The sequence below is a fragment of the Epinephelus lanceolatus genome, chromosome 20, assembly GCF_041903045.1.
Source record: "Epinephelus lanceolatus isolate andai-2023 chromosome 20, ASM4190304v1, whole genome shotgun sequence".
NCBI lineage: Eukaryota > Metazoa > Chordata > Actinopteri > Perciformes > Serranidae > Epinephelus > Epinephelus lanceolatus.
The window spans coordinates 23,809,920-23,829,465 of NC_135753.1; the positions used below are offsets into that span (position 1 = coordinate 23,809,920).

General features: G+C 41.7%; 1 protein-coding gene across 5 annotated transcripts in view; it reads right to left on the reverse strand.

Moving 5' to 3' along the window:
• Nucleotides 1–19,546, reverse strand: part of neto1l (neuropilin (NRP) and tolloid (TLL)-like 1, like) — a 121,689-nt gene that overhangs the window by 42,649 nt on the left and 59,494 nt on the right. For all 5 annotated transcript variants that reach the window (XM_033639095.2, XM_033639094.2, XM_033639091.2 and 2 more), the window contains exons 5-6: nt 3,080–3,121; nt 2,693–2,820 (exon numbers count right to left, since the gene is read on the reverse strand). In XM_033639095.2, coding sequence (XP_033494986.2) covers nt 2,693–2,820; nt 3,080–3,121 — 170 coding nt within the window. The remainder of the gene's footprint in view (nt 1–2,692; nt 2,821–3,079; nt 3,122–19,546) is intronic.

Genomic DNA, 19,546 nt, shown 5'->3' on the forward strand with positions numbered 1-19,546 from the left:
CTTTTTAAAAGATTTATTAACCATTGGCATCATGGTGGTGCAGTGGTTAGCATTGTTGCCTCACAGCAAGAGGGTTCCAGGTGCAAACTTGGGGTGGGGGGGCCCCTCTGTGCGGACTTTGCATGTTCTCCCCTTGTCAGCATGGTTTTTCTCCGGGTACTCCAGCTTCCTCCCACAGTCCAAAGACATGCAGGTTAATTGGTGACTCTAAATTGTCCGTAGGTGTAAATGTAAGTGCGAATGGTTGTCTGTCTCTATGTGTCAGCCCTGTGATAGTCTGGTGACCTGTCCAGGGTGTACCCTGCCTCTCGCCCAATTTCACCTTGGATAGGCTCCAGCCTCCCCACGACCCCCAACAGGATAAGTGGTTACGGAAAATGAATGAATGAATGATAACCAAAAAAATACATTTGCTAGGGTCTGTTGTTAACCATGCGGACATCTCGTTGATGCTTTCTCATGACACTTGGTTTGGAGTCTCTGAAAAACCTTTGTTTAAAGAGCCATGTGGCCCTTCACTTGGCCCTACCCCGCTACCATGTCAGTGTTTGTGTTTCTTGAAGACGTTTCACCTCTCATCCAATAAGCTTCTTCAGTTCTAAAGGACTGGTTTGGAGTCGCAGGCTTGAAAGTCTGTGTGGGTGTGAACCCTTACAGATTCGTTGAGGTCACATGGTAGCTCTGAGTTTCAGAGTCGTCAAGGTCACATGTGAGTCGTTGACCCATCCGGCCATCTTGTGTGTCGTTAGGGTTAGATGGGTCCAGGTGAGAATGGGTGCTAAGTTTCCTTGGAAGGGATCCCAAGACTGCATTGTAAGTGGGTGATAAATGGTGTCGTAGGCCACCTCCTCTGTTTAACTATGGTCGTTCCAGTTTGACGTAGATGGCTTTCTTTTACGCCTCTTTCAAACCATCTGTCTTCTCTGGCCAAGATGCGAACACGGCTGTCCTTGAAAGAATGTCCCTTCTCCTTTAGATGTAAATGGACAGCTGAGTCTTTGCCTGATGAGCTGGTTCTCCTGTGCTGTGCCATGCGCAAAAAACAATGCAACAAAACAACCGCTCCCCAAGTGCATGGCACTTCCCAGACGACTTAACACCCATTCTCACCTGGACCCATCTAACCCGAACGACACATATGATGGCCAGGTGGGTCAACAACTCACATGTGACCTCAATGACTCTGAAAGGGGTCACACCCACACAGTGGTAAAAGCCTGCGACCCCAGCCCTGCACCAGTTTTTTAAAACTAAAGAAGCTTCATGGATGAGAGGCGAAATGTCTTCAAGAAATGCGAGCAAGTCCAGTCGCCTACGACATAGCACTTAAGATTACCCCTCTGTCCCAACAAGGATCAACACACCCTACCTCTCGATGTGAACTTGCAAAACGAAGGGATAAAGGATTACTGGTATGGGCAAGGGGTGTATTGGGATTGGACCTAAATCACTGATTCATCTATATTGATTTTATTTCTTGCAATAACCTTTTTTTATGGTTCAAGGAGGTTTTTCTATACATTTTGATATTTTGTGCCGACATATGCTAAAATGTCAGAAAAAAATGTTAAGCACTTTTAAGCCATTATAACATAAATTGCAGATCTATTTTACATCACAATTTATAGTGTAATAAATGTGACCAAACCCTTTAAATCCTCAAAATGCAGGCTTCATAATACCCTCTGTCCTTGACTGAATTGTTCTAACCATAAAAGTCAATGTAAAAATGTGGCTTTATTCCATTAAATCAAACCCTGCAAATTCACCCAGAAGAGGGCCAACACTATTTCAGGAGCAGATTTACTGCAGTCATGGACTAGACTGTGCTTGCGTATATGATCTGACCATATAGACTCACAGGAGAAGTTATAGCGTTTATAAAGTTTGGCCTTTTGCTGCACTGCTGCACTGCCCTCGGGAAAGTTTTAATCCTGTAGCATTAATGCAGCACTGGTACCTCTGGTAGATAAGGAAGCATGTCTAGAGTGTGTTAGTGGATGTTAAAGGTGTGGATGTGTGTGGATGTTTGTCAGTATTTGTCTATGCATGCAGGGTGGCGACTGGCAGAGAAAACAAATAGAGGCTGTAGCAGGCCTCACGGTCAAACTGCATGGCAACACTATTTCATCAGCAGTAACGCTGCCTCCCTCTCTGTCTGTCCGGTCTGCCCTCACTCATCTCCCTCCCTCTTTCTTCTTCCATCCCTCTATTCCTCTTGGCAACAGCTTGCTGATTAAAAAAATGGGCCTGACCCCAAGTAAACCCTTCTGCCTATCTGTCTGACCCTAGCAGAGGAACAAGTCCCCCGCAGCCACGAACACTCACATTGGGATACGGCTGACAGCTGCAGACAAACCCACATGCAATATCAAAGCTTCCTGATGAAACCCCCTGATCTTACTGCGTGTGTGAAGGAACGCTGAATGGAAACAGCAAATTAATAGGAAAATATACTCAATATCTCAACACAGTCTTGAAACTGAAGCTTTAAATTTTGCAAGGAATGAAGACAAACAATCTTCCGGCATCTATTTTTCTTGATTTGCTGTCTGACGTAACTGCGCTCTGCTGTCATCAACCCAGCTGATGGGAACACAGTTTCATTTCCACTTTATTCTGTATGACATTTCAAAATTTGGCAGTAAATCTAATTCACAGTTGGATGGGAGCGTAGCTTAGCGTCACTAACCTTGGAGCGCGGCGGAGCATGGATGTACCATTTACAGTCGACGGCCTCGGCGGCGCCAGCCTTCCCGTCTCTGGTGATCTGATGGGACTCAACGATACCTTCTGGACCAACCATGTCATACTGACAGGCTGAAACACACACATATGCATAAACACACACAAACACACGTATATACAGGCATGCGGTTCAAGCAAACACTTGGACTCACGAATACCAGACAGGTACACAAACATGCATACTTTACATAATGTATATGACTGGAGGAAGCAGAGTATAAATAAGCTTTACTGAGATAAAAAGAGTGGGCATGAAAATAAGTGAGACAAAGACAGAAAGAGATAAAGGAAGAAACAGAGGCAGAAAGATAGAGAGAGGGAGTATACCTACAGGGCAGAGGTGGGGGGACTCCCATGTCTGCAAAGTCCGGATCTGAGGAGAGAGCAGAAGAGGGGTGGAGGCATTCATTTTTAATACATGATTACAAAATCAGGATCTTCACAGAGGCAAAAACAACCAGGTGTAACAATGTACTGAGGAACTTCCTGTAGTGAAAACTACAAATTGCTGCCCTCATTCCTAAATTATTTTGGCACCCTTAGGTGCTTTGCTATTCTCTCTTTTTTGCAGTTGCTTAAAAGAAAAACTGTTGGCATATTGGCTGCTCGCCATGTCATCCTTCAAACCCACAAGAGCAATCTTGTGGTCAAAGGTCATGAGCTCCAGAGTGTGAATTTTTTTTGTTGAAACCTCCAATAATGCATGATCGTTGCACTTTTTTGAACAGTGCCATGCCACTATTTTGATGGCTGATAATTTGAAAGGCCCAATACTTCGAAAAATGTCCCACTGGACCGACACGACATTTGGCCCACAGCACATTATCTCAAAAACAAACATGCACTGCTCAGAAATGATATTTTTCTATGACATTCTCCAAAACTAGAGCACATAGCTAATAATTATGCAGAATGTCATCATTGGACACTCCTACTATGTTGAATGCATGACCCCTCTACTTTGCCTCTGATTGGCTTACCCAGATATTCTTACCCTACCCCTAACCAATCTTACTCCTCATGTCTAAACCTAACCAATCCAATCAACGAAGGCAACAAGTACTAGCCAATCCGAGAGTCTGTTGACATCCTTATGCATAATTATTAGCCGTGTGCTTTGGCCTGGAGAGTAGGGTTTGGTACCGAAGTTGGTACTATTGGGTTAAATCCACCAGTGCCAAATTCTGGTACCTCAGAGCACATCTGGGTGAGAACACTGAGTTAAGCTTAGACGTGGAAGAGCTGCAAAAATGCCCTAAAGCCAGGAAGCCAGTTACGTTTCTCTGAGACTGGCAATGGAGCTCCATGGAGCCGCTGGATTCAACTTTGGACCGGAGACAAAGCACCCTGTAACCGGCCCCCAGAGCTCTGCTGCTCTGTTTACTTTCAAGCAAGCCAAAACTATCGCTGTACCAGCGATCTGCCATGATAGTTTTGATGTCTGGTCAATTCTGTTTTTTATTTTTTACATTATTTTAGTAAAAGCCTAGCATTGCTGCTAGACGGGCAGACACACACGCAGGCAGACTGACAGAGACATAAGGTTAGCTTCATGTGTGATGAGAGAAAGAGCACAGGAGCAGGACTGCTTTACAATCTACTGTGTCACCCCTGCAGATGGTTCAAGAATGAAACTTTTGTTTAATACAGAGAAAGTAAAGTACTGAAAAAAGGTACTGTTGGGTACTGTTACCTAATTACTGGTGCGAAATTCCAGGTACTCAAACCCTTACCCTACCCAGTATCGGTTCAAATGTGAACAGTAACCAAACCCACTGGAGAGTTCCATTGGGCAAATAGACCCTTTGAGCAATGCACATCTGCTTTCCAAACTGTTGGATGAATAGGTTTCTGGCCCAGTGGTACATTTTTCAGACTACTGGGTCTTCGAAATGACCAACTATTGGAACAATGGGCAGTTGGATGTTTGAACACATCTTTGCACTACACATTTCCCGAAATCCTTCTCTTCTCAAAACTCCTATCGATCACCCAAACCATAGCACAGATGTCACATTTTAAAGAATAACCTCAGCACAATGACAATGCTAACACACTGATGTAAAACAGGTATAATGTTTACTGTGTTCGCATGCTGTCAACACAGCTAATTAGCAATATACACAAGATGCAGCTGAGGCTGATGGGAATGTCATTGTATGTGGGCATAAACCAAAGTATTGGACAAGTTCAGATTTTACCCTGATGATGGCACTAAATTAAAAGTCAGGGGATCACCAAAGTTATTAAAAGTGATCATGAGGGAGGCATTGATGTCTGTACCAAATTTATTGGCAATCCCTCTGGTAGTTGTTGAGATATTTCAGTTTGGACTAAAGTAGTGATGCTGCCATGAATGGCTAAAATTTTACCACCATGTGACATGTTGCATGTGTAGTCAATGCATTTAATAAAGTAATTAAACCCTAAATTGAGGAATATACATGCAAACATCCACTCCAGCCACATGTTTGGTCTGTGGAAGTACAGCTCATTCAATAAAAATATATTTTTTTGACAGAAAAACATAAAATGACATCTCTAATTTGCTCTTACGCTAACCGAATGAAGAGAATGACCTCACCACAGTATCCCCACTCAACTGAAATTATGTAAAACACCCTCATTAAAGCTATATTAGTCAAAATCTGGAATCAACCAAATTTACTGGCAATTAAGTCTTTGCAAGCAAATTTAGAGGATCGAGGTCAAACTCTTGTGCATTAGATGTTCTCGTGGGGTTTCATTCAACATGCTAATCACTAGAATATGCAGCTGTATTTTAAAGCAACTGAGTAATTTGGTTTAATTAGGTTTAGTATAATAAGAACTGATACATTTTCTAAGACAAAGTAGCTGTGCAAAGCATTGGTATGTTGTTTACTTGGGGGTACAACAGCCATCTCAAGTAAAGACTTATGACAATAACGTCACTGTCACAACACCAATGACTTACAGTACCAGTAAGTCTCAATAAGAACACACCAGGGATACTATTTTTTGGACTAGCATACTGAATATGAGTAAAACTCCTCTGAGCTCGCCAAATAAGTGTAAGTCTTATCTTTGTTCCCTTTTGCAGTGTCAGAACAAAACAGAACTGAAGCTTAACAGAGATAAATGGAAAAGCAAAAGCATTTGAAATATCTATAAGAAAGGTTTCAGAAATTTTAGCAGACCGTTGGGGACTACGGATCTAATCCTTAGAATATAACAGAAACTTTAACAAAGCAGAGGCCATAGCCTACATTTTGTCAGCTAAATACGATAAGGGAAGTGTCTGGTGAAGTTTTGAAAGTCAGCTTGAACCCCTTTTTTTTCTGTATAATGTTGCATTAAATTACATCAACAGGCCCGGCCTCGCTGAGGTGTGTTACCTTGTCTTGCTAGTGAAACATCACAGTCTTGTCTCTTATCCCCATAGATTCAATATCGCTCCTCAGATGACTTCACACAAGACAGAAATCGACTCCTGAACAATCTCTACTGTTCTTTTCACGTCATCATTTCTGTGTGTGCACTGTGCAGGGACTTTGGTGTGTTTTATTCTCCAAGCTCTGGCACTATTTCAGATATATCACCGTCTAAAGCATAAATGACTTTGAAGTAAAGGTGAATTGTAATTTTACAAAGACAAAAGAATTGATTTTATTGTTATGAGCCTTTGTGTCACTTATTTAAAACTTCTTAATAGATCTGTCTGAGTTCTCAATGTGAACAAAATATGATAAAAGCTATTAAAGAGGACCTACTGTGCTCATTCTCAGATTTATACTTGTATTTAAGGTTTCTACCAGAACATGTTTATAAGTTTATAGTTAAAACTACTTTACTATCCTCGTACTGTCTGTGCTTTAACACCTGTGTTCACCCTCTGTCTGAGACGCTCCCCTTTAGCGGCTGTCTGTTTAGGCCCCCCTCCCGAAAAAGTCCTGTCAGTTCTGACTGGTCCACGTTTCTGGGTCTTCCATATCTCAGAGTCTCTGCACTGCCATTACACTCAAGTAATGACTGTAGCTGAGAATAAAGTGGTTTAGCCAGGGATGACATTAATTTTTAGGCCAACATGGAAGTTAGCATTACTCTGTGTCCTTCAACAAAAAAAAGGATCAGATTATTCCATTGGATTTTGGATTATTGTTGAAAATAAGCTCTGTGCCAAACAAAGGTTTACGATACTTCCACATTTTGTTCAGTAAGATCTTCAAAATTTAACACCACTTTCATGATTACTGAAACCTAAATGCAATCGGAAATTAAAAGCTAATGTTAGGCTATAGACGAACTACTACAGTCGCATGACCTAACGTCACCACCATAACAAGACAGTAGGTATGTTTCCATCCAAAAGTGATTTGAATCATTGGGAAATGTGCATTAAAAGAAATACGAATCCTGTATGTTTCCATTAAATGTATGGACTTTGGTGAAAAGTCCATACAGCGCGAGTTTTCCGCAGAACCGGAAACAAAACAAGTCTTGCATTCTTCTTCTTCTACGTTTTCTGGCGGTTGGCAACCAGCTTGTAAATGCATTACCGCCTTCCCAACCCGGAGTGTGGATATCACCATGGAGAGAGGTATGCTACGACTACGTCAGACTTAATTTGAACAAAACTGTTTCCATCCCCCGTTTTGTGAATCAACATTTTTCCGAATCAACCAAAACCCGGTTAAAGCGAGCGTATTTTAGTTTGTGCAAATCAGGAGATTTTAATTCGAATTCTAGCGTTTCCATCATAATTTTCCAATGCGATATTTCTAGATGCGCATATAAACAGGCTAATGGAAACATGGCTTGTGAAGCCATGTTCGGCGTGGCTCGGCATGATGACGTTCTGTGGCCTCATCTAGCCACCTGCTAGCAAACACCTTTTTAAAGACACATAGAAGCTTCAAAGTTCATGAGTGTGGTATTTACTGACGTACTTTAATGTCGTAGAACAAAACATGGAAGTCTCTCAAGAGTTTAAGTTCCACATACCTTACTTCAGGCATCTAACAAGAAACCAATTCAACAAACCTATTAACTTTGAGACGAGGGAACCACGAGTGCTAAAATGTTAACTCACACCAGATTTGAGGACTGATTACTGTATATTGGCACCTTTTAACATGCACAATCACCATTTAAAGCTTTTAAACACAACCTGATATGTTCCAGCAGAAATATGATCCAGAATCAGGGAGAAAACATCAATAACCAAGATTACATGTTTCCCTGACGTTAGCTGTGGACTTGCAGCTGAGGAATGACAGTAATGGAGAATAGCAGCAGTTTCTACCATGAAAAACTTGCCATTAGGAGCTTCTAAACAAAGCCAAACATGTTCCAGCAGGAATATGACCTGAAATCAGGAGGAAATTAACAACATCAGCAACCGCGTTCACATGTTTCCCTGACGTTAGCATGTAGCCACATGTACGTAAGCTGTGTACTTGCAGCTGGGGAATGACCGTAATGAAGAATAGCAGCACTTTCTCCTGTGAAAAATATCTGTAATAAAAGCGTACAAACATAATCAGACATGTTCCAGCAGGAATATGACCTTAAATCGGGGAGAAATTCACAACATCAGCAAATGAGTTTACATGTTTCCCTGACGTTAGCATGTAGCTACATGTATGTTAGCTGTGTACTTGCAGCTGGGAAGTGACAATAATGGAGAACAGTGGCACTTTCTACTGTGAAAAACTTGCCAATAACAGCTTCTAAACACAGCCAAACATCTTCCAGCAGGAATATGACCTGAAATCCAGGAGAAATTAACAACACTGGCAACCAAGTTTACATGTTGCCCTGACGTTAACATGTAGCTTTATTTGGGCTATGCCTTGTAAGCACTTCCAGTAGTGTGACTGGGTCTGATGACTATATCAAGAAATCTGCCACATTATAATGTAATACTGTAGCCGGAGTAAGAAAAAATGTTAGTGTTCAGAACCATTAGAAACCTGAGAGATTATTAGGGTCTGAGCAGCTAAACTGCCAGGACACTATTGTAATCCTAGGTATTCTTCTTCTTCTTCTTCTTCTTCTCCTTCTTCCAAGGAAATCATACTTCCGATGGGTGAAAACTCACCAAACTTTGCACAAAGGTCCAGTCTCATGCCAGATATCCTCAGCTGTAAACTCAAGCCAACAGTCCTGATGGTGGCGCTACAGCAAGCATCTAAAGTTCAAAACTTTGAAAATTCATAACAAATCAACCATACATGCTACAACTTCACAACTTTCATCAAACTGTAGCCCCAATACTGAAGAAACTTTTGTACATTTGTACAAAATTATGAAGTTCATCACTCTGTTTTTTTCAAAAACTGTAAAACTTCTTAAACATCTCCAATCTCCTCCCACAATTTTTGCTCAATTGACACCAAACTTGCTACAGAGCATCTTCAGACTGTCCTACAAAAACTATGTTTCTCAGATTTTTGATTTATCAAAAACTGAGCCTACAGTGCATCTAAATGTTTGACTGTAAACGGTACTGTAAACATATACATGCAAATTCTTGCTAAATAAATCTTCAGTGTTCATGAAAAAAATGACAAAATTCTCAAGTCATGGTAGATGTGTGGCAAATTTCAGAATTTTATCTCAAAACCTGAATTTTTGACAGCATTTTGAATTTTGCTCTAATGTGAACAATTGGAGTCAATGTAAAAATGGCAATTTTAAACATCAGTTTTTCACTTATGGAGCAAATCAATCATTGTTACAAACAAATTACCAACATCTCCATGCTGTCTAGATGCAATATGTGTATTTTCAGATTTTTGTCTTAAAGCTATAGTGCGTAACTTCTACTGGTCCGTAAATGTCCGTTTCACCCAAGCCACTACTAGAGGAGATGACACAATGCTGATTAAGCCGATTGGCTCCTCTAACATCTCGCGGTATTTTTCAATATATATCATTTTTAGTATGCGTGTAGACCGGCGACATTCCCGCGCTGGCACACAGGAAATGCTTCCTCACAACAAGAAGGGAGGGGGAGGAAGAGCGGAGAGGTAGAGCGCAGGTAGAAAGAGAAAGCAACATGGTGGAGAAGCGGCCAAGACACAGTTCAGAAGTGGATCCTACCACAAAGGCAAGTGTTACTCTGTGTACGGTGTGTGGCGACTGGCGAGTGTTACTCTGTGTACATGGAAGTGCCGCTGGCTTATTAGTTATAATAACGCATTATCCGCTGGGAGGCGACAGAAGTTACGCACTATAGCTTTTTACGCACTATAGCTTTTTACAGTGGTTTCAAATCTGCCTTTCCATGCACGGATGGCTGCTTTCCTACACAACAGTGAATGGCTTACTCAATTTGTGAAGCCACTGTTGAGTTGCTGCTTGCCAATTAGCTCAGAGCGGTAGATGACCGTCTTAGGTTCCAGAGGTGGCTCAGAATTGCCTCAAAATGCCCAGACCCGACCCATCACTGCGTAGCAGCTATAATTCTATGTATATTTACTTCATTATTTGAAACTTTGACCTCTTTAAATCTGACTATCCTTCAATATAATACTACAAGGCGCAAAAAATAAAACTGTATAGGTCCCCTTCAATGTGGTCACAGGATAATTGTCTTCAGACCAATTCCTGAGCTAATATCCCACCATAATGTCACGGCATGTCACCTTGCCGCTGTGCTATGACATAGAGCATTGTCTTTGAAATGAAAGAAACCCCCCTCCTCAACATTCAATACATCCCTGCTGATACCACTTTATTCCAGCCTGGTGACAGAGCAGTTGTGCTTTCAAAGATATGCCGTTAGCTGTGAGCTCTGGGCTGCATTCATTTGAGGACAGAGCCTGCGGAAATAGGAAACACAAAAAAGGCTTCACATTAAATCTGATTGTTCCTTGCCAAATCGAGACATGGCTACCACTGACTGAGCTCAGTGTGGAAAATGAGGTCTGATTGCACAGCGTGAACACCTTGCCTAAATGTCACAGTCTTTTTTTTGTCTGTATGTATGCCCTAATTTTTCTGTCTAGACATGAGTCAGAGCTTCAGTGTGTGTACGCCGGCCATAAGGAGCAAGTCCTGTGTACCTGGCAGTGCTGAGAGATCACCAGATGAAAAATAAAAAAAAAAAATAAAATAAAAAAAAGTCAGTGAAATGGTGGGTGAGGGAGGATGAGCATTCAGCGTGTTTGATGATGACACTTGCTGCATAAAACCTATAATCAAAGGAGAGAGATTCTTGGCCCGATTTCAGCCGTGCTCTAGAGGGGATTCAGAGGAGGTGAAACTCCCCTTATGGTGGAAAGACGGAGAGCCCAATGAATACCTGTGACAAATCTAGCAAGGCTGCAGAAAACCCTCTCTCCTTGGCACTTTCAAACAGGGACAAAGTAAAACATTCATGTGCACACAAAAACAGTCATGAGAGGTGCTTAGAGTCTACTCAAGAGCTTCTCCTGAGGCTTTCACCACAATTCCCTCATGATTAATTGTTGCTTTCAACTAAGGCTCGAATGATAAGATTTATAAAAAGCTGAATGGGGAATACCGTATAATTTAAAAATACACGTGGCTTCTCTGGCCTTGGATAGCTAACTGGTAGTGAACAACTTTTTATTTGTCTCCGGGGAAGGCAATTTTTTGCTTGTACAGTTCAAACATGTTCACCCACGTAGCCACGCTCCATCTGGAGAGGTGGTGAGCTGTGCAGATGAAGTGATTTTGTCTTCTTTCAAGAGCAAAACACAGACATCTACTGTGATTTCTTGTCTATTAGTTCACATAGAAGTGGATCAAAGCTATCCAGCCTCTTCCCTCATTCAGACAAATGAACAGAGAGGATCTTACACACTAATTATAGCTGCTGCGCAGCGATGGGTCGGGTCCGGGCATTTTTAGGCAATTCTGAGCAACAAGCAGAAGAATTGGAAGACATTTAGGAATTTAGCAACACAATCTGCCTTTTGCATCAGCTGAGGCTTGAACTCACAACCTCTGAGACTAAAAATCCATTTCTATCTCACTGAGCTAATTAGTCAGTGACAATTTGTGTGTAGCTTCACAAATTGACTAAACCAGATGTGCAGGTTTAGCAGCTGTCCATGCATGGAAAAGCAGATTTCAAACCACTGTAAAAAAAATTCAGTTATCGAAACAAAAATCTGAAAATACACATATTGCATCTAGACAGCATGGAGATGTTGGTAATTTATTTTAACAATGACTGATTTGCTTCATAACTGAAAAACTGATGTTTAACTAGTTGAGCTATGTGCAAAGTGAGAAGCCTCAGATGGTTTCACACTGAAGTATTGACACTGGATCTTTGTGCAAAGTTTGGTTTATTTTCAAGCATGAGAAGGCAGATTTTCTAGCAGAAAAAAGTGATCAGTCATGCTCAGGCAATTTTAAGCAATAAGCTGGAGCACAAGAAGATGTTTACATTACAATGTGGATTCTGCACCAGTTGAGGCTCGAATCTGCAACCTCTGGAACCTAAGATGTTCATCTACCGCTCTGAGCTAATTGGCAAGCAGCAACTTGTGTAGGAAAGCAGCCATCCATGCATGGAAAGGCAGATTTGAAACCACTGTAAAAAAAATCAGTTATTAGGACAAAAATCTGAAAATACACATATTGCATCTAGACAGCATGGAGATGTTGGTAATTTGTTTGTAACAATGATTGATTTGCTCCATAAGTGAAAAACTGATGTTTAAAATTGCCATTTTTACATTGACTCCAATTGTTCACATTAGAGCAAAATTCAAAATGCTGTCAAAAATTGAGTTTTTGAGATACAATTCTGAAATTTGCCACACATCTACCATGACTCGAGAATTTTGTCATTTTTTCATGAACATTGAAGATTTATTTAGCAAGAATTTGCATGTATATGTTTACAGTACCGTTTACAGTCAAACATTTTGATACACTGTAGGCTCAATTTTTGATAAATCAAAAATCTGAGAAACATAGTTTTTGTAGGACAGTCTGAAGATGCTCTGTAGCAAGTTTGGTGTCAATTGAGCAAAAATTGTGGAAGGAGATAGGTTTAAGAAGTTTTACAGTTTTTGAAAAAAACAGTGATGAACTTCATAATTTTTAATAGGGTTGTACAAATGTGCAAACGTTTCTTCAGTATTGGGGCTACAGTTTGATGAAAGTTGTGAAGTTGTAGCACGTATGGTTGATTTGTTATGAATTTTCAAAGTTTTGAACTTTAGACGCTTGCTGTAGCACCACCATCAGGACTGTTGGCTTGAGTTTACAGCTGAGGATATCTGGCATGAGACTGGACCTTTGTGCAAAGTTTGGTGAGTTTTCACCAATGGGAAGTATGATTTCCTTGGAAGAAGAAAGAAGAAAGAAGAAGAAGAAGAAGAAGAAGAAGAAGAAGAATACCTAGGATTACAATAGTGTCCAGGCAGCTTAGCTGCCCGGACCCTACTAAATATGACTCATGAGTGTAACTGTATGAACACAGACTGTAGATTTGAGTGAGACAGCACATAAGCCACTGTTAGGGCTGCTTATTGATTAATTTTTGGATTATTTTCTCCATTAATGATTAATATTTTGGTCTAGAAATTGTCAAAAAATTGTGAAAAATGCTAAATCACAATTTCTCAAAGCCCAAGTTGGCATATTTAGTTTGATGGCTTTGTCCAACCAACAGTCCAAAACCTTAGAATCTTTAATTTATCACAATAAAACATCAAAAAACAACAAATATTCACATCACTCTATAACCTTAAAAAATGTGACTTTCTAGCTTCAAAAATGACTTGACTTATGATTACATGACTATTGAAAGAGTTGCAAATTAAATTTCTGTTGCCGGACCAATCATTTTAACTGTAAACCTTTTCAAGGAATAGTTTGACATCTTGTGAAATCTAATGTCTTTTCAACTGAGAGTTAAATGAAGAGACTGATTCCACTCTATATACAGCCTATGCTCTTGCCTCATATTTACCATACAGATATTAAAGATGGACAACACATCTTCATTTACTCCCATTGTTAGAAATCAAGGCAAAATATCCTGAATGCAGGCGCTGCCATCTTGGGCTGGTGGCATCATTTGGAGCCAGAGTCTGCACAGTAGTGATCTCCATGGTCAATTACTCCTGTGCAACCAATGACAAGCGGCGTCATTGATCAGGAGCACACCAACTGGCACACACAGCTGTCAATTTTGACATCAGACCCCCTTATTATAGCACCAAATAACTAATTAAAACGAAACTTTTCAGAGAAATGAGCACTTGAACTTACACCAGGGTGATAAGAACTACCTAAAATGACAGAAATCATCTTTGGGGAAAATTTATTTGACGTGTACTTTGATCTTTTAGTTTGGCCTATGTCTCATCTGCTAACATGGAGGGGGCCGGGTTTATGACATGTGCTGCAGCCAGCCACCATGAGGCAATCGAGATGTCATGTTGTCCATAGTCTGTGGGCTAGAGCATGGGGACGATTAGCTTTGCATTAAGAGTGGAAAGGAAGGAAAAGAACTCTGCCAGCAGCTTTAAGCTCATTAACTGAACTGTTGTGTCTTGTTTGTTTAATATGTCTGGCCAATAAACACAGCCAACATTTGTATGTGGAGCCCACGTGGGAAGTAAATAGCCTGAAAAAGGGGCCCTATATGGGACTGTCCATGGGTGGTTTTACCCAAATGGGCCCCAGATAAGATGTCCATTTTGGACCCATACCCACTTTGTACACAGGTAGCCCTTGGGTAAACTTGGGCTTGGGCAAACCCACCCATGGGAGCGATTGGTATAGGGCCAATATTGACCACATGAACGATCCAATATAGGGCCAATTTTTCAGCCCATTTACTACCCACATGGGTCCCACAATCAAATGTTAGTGGGGAAATAGTCCGCCGTAAAACAACTTGTCATTTTATACTTCCTGAACAGATTAAGCAAACAAGATACCATGTGTTATTTTCTGAGCTTTAGAGTTGCTGGTAGATGGTTCTTACCTTTGGGCAGATCCAGGCTACCTGTTTCCAGTCTTTATGCTAAGCTAAGCTAACGGTCGTCTGTCTGTCGCTTCATATTGAAGATACAGATATGAGAATGGTATCAACCATCTCGTCTAACTCCCAGCAAGAAAGGGAACTGTTTTCCTAAACATGTTGAACTATTCCTGTCAGCATGTTAATTCATACCTTATACACAAGTCACCTTCCTATGTCTATCCATGTTGCCCTCCACGGGATGCTTACTGTAGGTGTGTGTAGCGAGCAGGTAGCGGGGCAGGGAAGCAGACAGGAACGCGGGATGAGAAAATCAAAGTGGAAGACAGTTAATGAAACAGTGACCTTCAGGTCATCTCTGCTGGTTGCGCCAGAGATTTATTATTGGGCTTTGGCATCACTTAACCCACCACGATCACAAGGCCAAGTAACCTCCAAGGAATAGATGCGTGATGTACGCAGACACACAGACACACAGACACACACACACACACACACACACACACACACGCACAAACACTGTTGATAAAGGCTTTTCTTAACATGGCAACAAAGGTACCGGTAAGAGGCTGCTGTGCCTATAAATGCCTCTCATGCGACCCTTGACCTTTATAAGACTCCAGCTCCTGAATTTCAATCAGGTGAGTTCCATCCCCTCCGCCATCAATCACCTCCTCTCCTTCGCTGCCGTCCTTGATTAATCGATCCAATCAATTACATTGATTGATAAAATGATTGATGAACTATAAAGTACGTGTGCTCTTTCCACAGCATGTGATTTCACCTTGTTGGTTTATACGCCGGTTGCCTCACCTCAGTCACGCTGTGAAATATTTGATTACAGGGTAAACATGAAACTTCAAAAGCATCTCTGTATGTTGCTATGATGAATAATAAATATCAAGGTAGCACACCGAAGTGAGCACGGAGAGAAATTTCACCAGAGTATGTGCTGACATGAGCTGCCATTGTATTCACACTGCAGCCTCTCTATAGCTGCTCACTCTCTCCACTGCATTGTAGAAGCAGCTTTGCCTGACTGAGCTGAATTCAGAGCACATCCACACACGGCCACACCCTCTCCTCTTTTCATGGAGCTCGACGAAGAGTGTAATCTTCTGGGGCTTACTGTATTTACCCTTTGCAACACTGAAAATGCTCACTTTAAAGCCGCGGGACGCAGACTTTAAGTTGCCCTACAGCGCTGTTCACGCACACACATCGAGCCCCTCAAAGAGCAAAACGCTGTCATCATCCGACAACACAGAACAATGTTCACACCAATGTACAGCAGGTGTACGCCTGCGAATGAAAGCCATAGAGATGCACAGGCAGAGCGGAATTTACAGAAGTTATGTGCAAATGCCTCTGGAAACAAACACCAGCAGCTTGCAAATGCCAGCTTAAATTTGCTCATCACATTGCTCCAAAAACATGTTTATAGTGCTCGCAGTGCGGCGACGGTAATTCAGTTTGGCAGCCAGACACAAAAATAATCATTAGGAATTTGTTCTAGTAAAAAATTCTGAAACAAATGATGAGTAGGCCCTGATTAGCTCTGTTTGGCTGTGTAGTGGGAAATGTCCTTTATTGAGACAGCGCGCACACACACACAGATGAAACAGAGCATTGCAGAACTGTCAGGAGATGTAAATTTCTAGTAACTGTACAGTCCCTGAAGTACTGTATTGCTCTTCATAATACAGGCACAACACTATGTTTTATTAATGAGACACACCACGTCTCATTTGGAACTGAGCATTAGGCTCCGCCACCTCCCTTCAGTATTAGCTGCCGAGCCCAATGTATGTTAAACAGCATATGAATGAGGCTCATGGTTATCAGTGTGTGGCAATATTCCAGGAACCAAAGGACACAAACATGCAGAGCACACACACACAAGCAGCCCACACACAAAAACTCAATTTCCCAGTGGCCTCATTTCCTCTCAGCTGCTCGGCGGTGACATTTAAATAAGCATCTGATTAATAATCTCTGCTAAAGTGGTTGATCAAGCTAATGAATGGCTGCCATTAATCACACCAGGCACAGCTGTGGATGGAGTTGGGGACACAGACAGAGGAAGAGGTAGAGAGATGGGGAAGGAAAAAGGAAGCATACTCCACAGTTTGATTACCTGCAGCCCTTTCAATCACAGCTAAAACACAATTTTGGCAGAGGTGATTGTCTCTTTCATATTTTCACAGCTCCCTGTATCGAGCGCGCGTCTGCGGTTTTCAATCTACCACGTCGAAAAGCTTTTCGATTTCCAAAACAAACATACATGACTATTCAAAAACGTGGCCTGAGCAAACAAAAGGCTGTTGTGAAAAGCTCTTTGCGATCAAACGGCGCTGTAAAGATTAGCTATATAGCTTATACCCACTCGACGGGGCTTTGTTGACCCCGCGGATGACAGCCCAACTACACAGAACTGTAGCTGTGAAACGAGGAGGCCACAGGATCTGTCAAGGACTGATAGGATTCACCACACCCTGGGTGTCATGGCTAGTGAGCTGGGTCCGTGCCCCAAACAGCGATTAGCAGAGATGTGTACCCCCAACGCCACGCCACCAGCAACACCAGCTACACACCAGCGATCCCGCTAAGAGCTGCCTTGAACTAGTCTGCAGAGGAAAACAGAGAAAGAGAAGGAGTGTGTCTCGTGCTTAAAATTGCAATATTTCTGTTGTTTATCCCAGGAAACTTAACTTACATCACCTCACACACACACAGGCAGTAACACAGCCTGCCCTTGACTCGTATTTATCACCATAATACACTGAATGCAAAATACGGTGTGGGACACAGAGCAGGGGGCTTGCAGCTGGAAAATCTCAGTGGAAACAAAGCTGCTGAGTAATTTCAACCTCTATCTCACCCATCAATGGTTCAAGTGCCCTTGAGCAAGGCACTTAACCCCAATACTGTATGTCCCAGTAGAGTTGTTCAGTATCCAGAAATAACAGTTTAAAAAAAAAAAAAAAAAAAAAGGGCTCATCTGTCGGAGCTTGGAGGACGGACTGTCACAGCATTTCAGATAGATTACAAGAACGGTCCGATCTCTGCCCTTGTGTGTGAACTAATGATTCATGTGATACATTATTGATTTCCATAAGGGAAGCAGCTATAGCGCTGATCTTGAAGCAGATAGGTATACAGTGTCTCGCTCAAGGACAACTCAGCCGGGCAAACATGTGACATTCAGGGTCATCTGGTCCATCTCTAACCTCTAAAGCATTGGTTCGCAACCTTTTATAGTTTGATGTACCCCCGTGGCCTTGTTAATAACCCCCTCATCAACACTACATGTATTTATCATGTGAGAGTGGACACAGTAACATCATTTATATATATATATAACTGGACTGTTCACTCATGTTTGCATTTGCACGACCACTCAGAGCAGGCTGTTCTCATGACATATCCCACATAATCATGAGCCATCAATCTGTGCATTAGCTATGTATTTTGGCAGACCGCAATCACGTGGCCAATGTGCTGACGCAACACATTCTCACATCGACCTCGCCACATATTGACGTTTGGTCATGGACTTTCCACGTCCACATACGATGTGAAAGGTACCCTGGGTGCGTTGGTTGTTGACCTTTTGGGACGCCGTGTCAAGTTCTGTCTGTTACAAACATTGTCTTCTTTCAAAGTACGCTTCCGTTTTTTATACAGGAAATTTACCGTTTATATACAGTCTCTTTCAAAATAAACGCACTGCATCAGTAAACGTGACATTTTTTGTTGAGACAGCAAAAGCACGGGGTTAGATTTAGAAAAAAAGAACAGGGTCTGGCTTTGTAATCTTACGGGATGCAAACACCGCTCTCCCAGGTGAAAGTCTTTGTTTGTTGGACCCATCCACCACCTCTCCCGCACCACTTGGAGTTTGCCGTGTTAACTTTTGTTCATGTCCCGCCATGTTTCCCCCTAACGCTGTGGAGCGCCATTAAAATATATGCTGACATTAAAGAACGGCCTTTTTCATCGGTGTCTGATGCCGCAAGTCACTGCTGTAGCACCAGATTTCGACAGCTTTGGATTGAGACCAGGTTGGCTATTGGGAGGAAAGAAGGAAGCAGTCCCAAGTCCAGCTTGGAGGCAGGTTGGGGTGGTCAGTGGGTGTCAAAGCACAGGACTTTCCCCTGGAGGTTGGTGTTTGGAACAATGTAAATTTTGACATAACTTTGAGTTGTTTCATGTTAAGTCAGCACCATTCTTTTCTTTCCCTGAGCCGAACCACAGTAACTTTAACTGCCTAAACCTAACCTCCATAACTTTACGTTGATTACGCAGGTTTACGTTGAGGACGTAACATCGTCCATGGACCGCTAATTTGTAGGGTATCATATGAACTGTTGTATGAGGATGCATCTCTTGGAATGACAGAAGCAAGATATCATTTCTTGAATCTTCTCTTCTTAACTTCTTTACAATTGATCTGTTGCCTTTAGAGTATATACATGAGCGTGAGTGGTCTTGAGAATTGTGGTTAAAGCTTTTTTCATATGTTATAAATCTTGCAGCTGATTGGTTGTTTTACTAACATGCGGTAAGGCCATTAGAAGCAATTCGAGAGGGCAGAAGAATACAGTTTTGTCACAAGTCATCTGTCTCATGTACTTCTTTGTGGCTGTTAGGTCAGTAATATGACAAGATGCTACTTTTAAAAAAGTTACCAACTACAGCTTTAATATTAGATGTAAGAACAGAGTTGTTGCCATATAGAGTTTGGTCCGAAAATACCGACATTCGTCTTGTAACAGCCTAACACAATTTGCGCTCCTTAAGTTAATGAGTGTCGTCTGAATTTCTGACCTGTGA